At 45.9% G+C, this 6,167-nt stretch overlaps 1 protein-coding gene across 1 annotated transcript; it reads right to left on the reverse strand.

Moving 5' to 3' along the window:
- Positions 1–943: 943 nt before the first annotated feature.
- Positions 944–2,865, reverse strand: LOC4347205 (homeobox-leucine zipper protein HOX11-like). The gene is made up of 4 exons (NM_001422772.1): positions 2,379–2,865; positions 1,954–2,294; positions 1,767–1,846; positions 944–1,663 (listed from the first exon to the last, which is right to left on the reverse strand). The coding sequence occupies exons 1-4, from the start codon at positions 2,638–2,640 to the stop codon at positions 1,258–1,260; spliced, it is 1,089 nt and encodes a 362-aa protein (NP_001409701.1). The 5' UTR covers positions 2,641–2,865; the 3' UTR covers positions 944–1,257.
- Between the last annotated feature and the right edge of the window lie 3,302 nt (positions 2,866–6,167).

The following is a 6,167-nucleotide window of genomic DNA, read 5'->3' on the forward strand; positions in this document are numbered from 1 at the left end:
AAAACCGGTATTTGAAACATCGATGAAAAGTGCTTGAACTCTTCTACTCTACTCCCTCCATCCCAAAAACTCCTCCTAGTAGAACGAAAAGTGCTTGAACTCTTCTACTCTACTCCCTCCGTCCCAAAAACTCCTCCCAGTAGAACGATTTAGATCCCTCCGTCCCAAAAACTCCTCCTAGTAGAACGATTTAGACAGTTATTTGTCTAAATTTGTTGTACTAAGAGAAAACACATACCCTCTTAGGTTAGTTTTTTTTTTATGCGGAGAGAAGCTTGAACCTTTTTCCGCTGTTGAAGCTAACCTTATTATACTTGCTCTATTTTTTTTTCTTAACCTCCTGTTTGGGTTAACCCCAACACATTTTCATCTGTAGAAGTGTTTTGAGGGTGGCTGTGCGACACAACGGCCTACGGGCGATGTGAGAGGGGACCACCATTACAACGTTGTAGTCCGTACGTAGTTAGTACTGTATGTCTACTGTTCGTATTATGCGCGGTGGACAATAACTGTCACCGTCGGTGCTCTCCCACATTCTTGCTTGATTCCTACATTTCGCTTCAGTACCAAAAATACACTAATGCAGGAGAGACAGTATTATCTGTTAAGGTTCCTTTGAAATGGAGGATTCATTTTTCCTAATAATTTATCCGATAGAGTCCTTTTGATTCATAGATAGATGATAGAAAAATTTTCATAGGATTTCATTACTATGGTCAATTTCATAAAAAAAAAAAAGCAAAGTGTTAGACATCTTAGGTTTATGTGGTGCAATCAAAGAGCTCATCCTCTCATTTTCTGTAGGATTAGAAAAACATACTATTTCAATTCTTACTTTCTTTTTATTCCTGTGGTTTTTCCTATCTAGTATTTCAAAGAGGCCTAAATTCATTTGATTTCGTAGCAAGTCTATAACAAATGGACATGGCAGGACACCCAAGAATAATGCATAATTTTCTCTTGGTTTGCAAGAGACCCGTAAAATTTAAACCATGGTGTTGATAGAAAACAAAAAATCGCAGAAATTATAAAGGTTAATAAGCTCTATTGCAACATTTTTTTTCTTTAAGCATCGTGCGCCGTCGACGTGTCCCAATCGGACGGCCAGACGCGCTGCCCCCTCGGATTCTCGCTAAACCACTTGGCAAGCCACAAAAAATCCCAAAGAACCAAAGGAGCAAAACAAAAAAAAACGATAAAAGAAAAGTGAGCGAATTTACAAACAGGCCCCTCGCCGTCGCCGGAGAGTTGGAAGAGTCACGAGCTCGTCGGCGGCTGCGCCTGCGGGGCTACGGATAGCGGGAAGCCACGCGGCGACGAGAACAGCGCGGCGAACGACGACGGCCTGTGGTCCGGCGCCGCGGCGGCGGCGGCGGAGGAGGAGGTGGCCGCAATGCCGCCGGATGAGGGTGCCGCGGGCGGCGCGGCCGTCGACGATGTTGCGGCGGAGGAGGCGGTGGCCGGGGCGGAGTTGGAGGCGACGCGCTCGCAGGAGGGGCACATGGAGAGTGTCGTCGCCGGGAGGTGCATGTAGAAGGGGTGCACCGTCTTGAGCGCCCGGAGCTCGGCGAGCTCCTTCTGCAGCCGCCGGTTCTCCTCCGTCAGCGTCTCGCAGCACCGCTTCAGGTACTCGCAGTCCACCTCCGTCTGCTTCAGCTTCGTCCTGCACGAGCACGACGCGGCAGCCGAAAATTGTTAGAGATCCTCGCGAGAAGGGAGAAGGAAATTCATGTCGTCGTGCGCGGCGAGCGTGTGCGTGCACGCACCTGGCGCGGCGGTTCTGGAACCACACCTCCACCTGGCGCGGCCGGAGGTTGAGCTGCTTCGCCAGCGCCAGCTTCTGCTTCTGCTCGCGACACAACGCAACCGAGACGCAACGTTAGGAGAGCGAGACGACGACGACGACGACGACGACGCCATGGTGTTCGATCGATGAGAGGAAGAGAAGCTTACGGGGTTTAGGGTGCTGTGCTCCTTGAAGCTCTCCTCGAGGAACGCGGACTGCTCCTTGGAGAGGCGGAGCTTCTTGCGCGCGGAGCCGCCGTCGTCCTCGTCGCTGGCGCGGGAGCACGAGCGGTCGCCGCCGCCACCGCCAGGGGCCGCGTCGTTGCCGCCGAGGCCGTGCCCGGAGAAGTCATCCATCGGGAAGGATCCGGCGCTGTTGTTGGGGGACGACGAGAGTGCCGCCCCGGCCACGTCGTCCTGCTCCTCCTCCGCGCCGCCGCCGCCGCCGCCGCCGCCGGACGACGGCGGGCGGTTCACGTCGAATCCCCGCGTCGACGCCTCCAAATGCCCTGCCACCCAACCACACAGATCGCATCAACCAACCCATCTCAACACCACCACCAAAAAAACCCATCCACCATCGCCGCACTCACTGCTCTCGGACGACGGCGGCGGCGGCGGCGGCCATGGGAGGCCAAGGCCGGGCACCATGGGCAGAAGCGTGAGCCGCACCGTCGGCTCCGGCGAAGAACCACCGCACCTGCTCGACATCGACCCGAACTCCAGCTCCCTCCTCACCTCATGATCCCTCCTCCCCGCCTCCGCCGCCTCCTCCCTCCTCCCCATCCCAAGCCCAAGAACCAGCTCCCTCCCAGCATCCGCCATAGCCTCCCCCAAGCTCAACCCCAGCTCCATCTCTCCCAACAATCCGTCACTCACTCACTCACCTCACTCACACACAGCAATGGAAAACCTCGTAATCGCGCAAGCCGCCGCGAGGTTTTATAGCAGCAGCGAAGGAAGAAGACGACCTGACCACCTCACACTTCACACCTCTCTCGCTCGCTTCCCTCCGGCGCGTATGTGGCTGCGTGATAATGGCGGGGTTTGACCGGTTGACGAGGCCGCACGTGACCCGGAGGAAAGGAAAAAGCCCCGGTCGGCCGGCGACACGGCGAGCTGCAATTCGCGGATTCGCCGGGGGGCTACGTGAAAAAAAAGGGTTTGGATGGATGGATTGGTAGTACAGTGGAGTACTAGTAGCAGGCAGGCGACAATAATTACCGTAATCATCACTGGGGTTACGTAATCTTTCCCCTTTTAAAAATAGCACCCGCAATCTTTAGCAGAAAGCTGGCCACGCAGCAGCCGCTCATGGATGGGATAAGAGCAGTTACGATAGCAAGCTATAGGTCAGCTATAAACATATTTTATATTTTAAAAAGATAAAAGAATGGCTGCTGCTGCTGTTGTTGAATCCTCCAGGATTTTTGCGTGGATTTTTCTCGGGTTTTTTTTGTGACCTTGGGATTGTGTCTTTGTTTGGGAGTGAGTACTAGTGGTAATGTAGTGGAGACTAGTGTTTGGTAGGAGTATTTTTGGAGTTCAGACAACTAGTTTGATTATGTCCAGCGTTTCTTGTTTCAGAATGAGACAAGCGCTATGTGCTGCCATTAGGAGTATTTTTTTAAATAAAATAGATTATATGCTAAGGCCCTGTTTAGTTCCAAAGTTTTATTTTTCAAACTTTTAACTTTTTCATCACAGCAAGCATTTCATACACACAACTTTTTAATCACATCGTTCTAATTTCAACCAAATTTTCAAACTTCAGTACGAACTAAACACAGCCTAAGTTTATCAGGAGGCATTTCATACACACAACTTTTTAATCACATCGTTCTAATTTTAACCAAATTTTCAAACTTCAGTACGAACTAAACACAGCCTAAGTTTATCAGGAGGCTAGGAGAGAGTATAGTAAATATAGCGCATGATGCATTACACGCATAATGACACTCTCTTAGGGGGAAAAATTGAAAGAAAGACAGAATGATTAGTCGTGCAGCATATTACTTTCTCCATCACATTGTAAGTACAACCATGAGTTTTTGTGTCCAACTTAGATCATCCGTCTTATTTGAAAATTTTTTATAATTAGTATTTTTGTTGCTATGAGATGATAAAACATGAATAATACTTTACTCGTGACTTATGTTTTTAATTTTTTTAAATAAAATTAAAATAAAACAGACGATCAAAGTTAGACACGGAAAAACATAGCTGCACTTAAAATGAGACGGGGAGAGTACTAGTACGTACAGTAGCACGTTGGATTTGCGTGTATTTTTTATTCTCTTGGCCTGCATGAAGACTAATGATGCTAATTAGATTGTATAATTCCATGGAACGAGCAAAAGACACTGTCACACCTGTAGAAGCCCAGTGCGGAAGCATGTGAAACTGACCAGGAATGGGAGAATTCCCTTCTCCTCTGCATGCAGGCATGATTACGGCCATCATCAATTCCTCATCCACCGGGCTTCACTGCACTGCAGGCCAACGCATATGCACTCCGGCCATCCGCCATCATCATCATTGTTGTGGGCATGCAGGTTGTGCCTACAACTACTACGACCACCGCTGCGAGCATGCTGCTGACAGTGGTAGTAGTAGTCGTAGATCGATCGATCGATCGATCGATCGAGCAATCCTGTTTGATAGTATGTGCGGCAATGGGGACAGAGTCGATGGGCCGTTGTCTCGCTGCAATCATGCGGCATGATGGCGGCTGCTGCCGCGGCTGGGCTACGTACAGAGATGAGAGGAGCAGGCGAGCGAACGACTGAGCGATCGAGGTGTCGAGGCCTCCTACTGCCATGATGCCGGTGATGATGGCCTGCGGTTGGGGTTGATGTGTGTGTGATCCATCGATCGATCGATCCGTCGAAGTGCATGCGAAAAAACGCATAAGGACGCAATCATCCGTGTTTGTATCGCGTACTAGTAGTACCCAGGGGTTCCTTCCACCGCAAAAGTGACCGGCCGGCCCCAACTTTGGTGTTCCTACGACGAGCTAGCTAGGAATTATGCAGCTACAACGCCTCTTCGTTCGGCACGCGCCCAAAAAACGAGTGGGGAGCACTTGTGTGCTCCATCTTCGGTTGCCTTTAGGTTTTTTTTTTTCCATTCCTTGCAATTTTTCGAGGATTGAGTATGGTTTTGATGTCCAAAAGCAAAAATTGATGATGGCAGTAGTATATACTAGGAGTATGGTTAGTTTCTATTTGTATCATGAGATGCTAGGGATCCAATGTAGCAATAATACATACTTGAGCATGTGTATGATAATGGATGGATTTTTCTAGCAATGCCATCGATAGTATCTACAGGGATATCAAATTGGTGATGGATAGTAGTACATGAGCAATTAATATCCTTCATATTTTTGACGAATGTAGTAGCTGATCTCTCTACGTTTTATATTATAAGTCGTTTTAACTTTTTTTAATCAAACTAGGAAGTTAGCCCGCGTATTTGCGCGGGCAAGTTTCTTTTTAACAGAACACATCAGGTGAGGCATCTGTTGTTCATTGGCATTTTGCTTTGATAATTTTTCCAAGATATTTTTTAGGTTTTAAAATATATAATATTTAATACATATGTATAAATAATTATCTACGATCTCTTTATTATATAGAAAGAAGTTCGATTCAGTTTGTTTGGAAAACGTGTCTAACAAATGAAGTGTAAATTAGAAATAAGTTGTTTTGTTATTTTTTAATAGAATGTTTACTTGCTTTTTTAACAAATTCTAAAGAACTATTATTGATAATAAATAGGTTTTATTTGTACCATCAAGTAGTTCTCCTTCTAGTCGGTTTAAGTTGATGCAAGTTGTTACATACTTATATATAAATTTATAAAGGCATGTCATATACCTCGCTTCCATGTGATTTGTGTGATCTATACTATATTTTTCAAAAGAACATACCTAGTTAGCATGAATCCAAAATTTTCAATTTAATAGTAACAAATATAACTTTTCAATGAACTATATACTGCGAACCTTTGTGCGGTTTATATGTGTAATATATAGGAAAGATGTAGGGCCATTAATGTCTAAGCATTTTAAAATTATTACGAAAATGGAACATGCGATGGTTGGTCCAATTTTAGTGAATGCAAGAACCAATTTTTTTGCGAACTTATTACGTTTTCTCTAAATAGTTCAATTGAGTCCCTATTGACATATTCTATTACTTGCTTTATTTTATATTTTATACCAGTTCAAAATATAGGCCTCATGGATCTTTAAATCTTTGGTTTAATTATAAATAGAACAATATTTAGATTAGAAATAAGATGTGTAGCTTTGAATTTATGCATGTTTTAATATTGTTTATTTTTTCTCACTATATAAACAGGAATGGGTAGAGTGG

The sequence above is a fragment of the Oryza sativa genome, chromosome 9 (genome assembly GCF_034140825.1).
Source record: "Oryza sativa Japonica Group chromosome 9, ASM3414082v1".
In the NCBI taxonomy this organism is placed as follows: domain Eukaryota; kingdom Viridiplantae; phylum Streptophyta; class Magnoliopsida; order Poales; family Poaceae; genus Oryza; species Oryza sativa.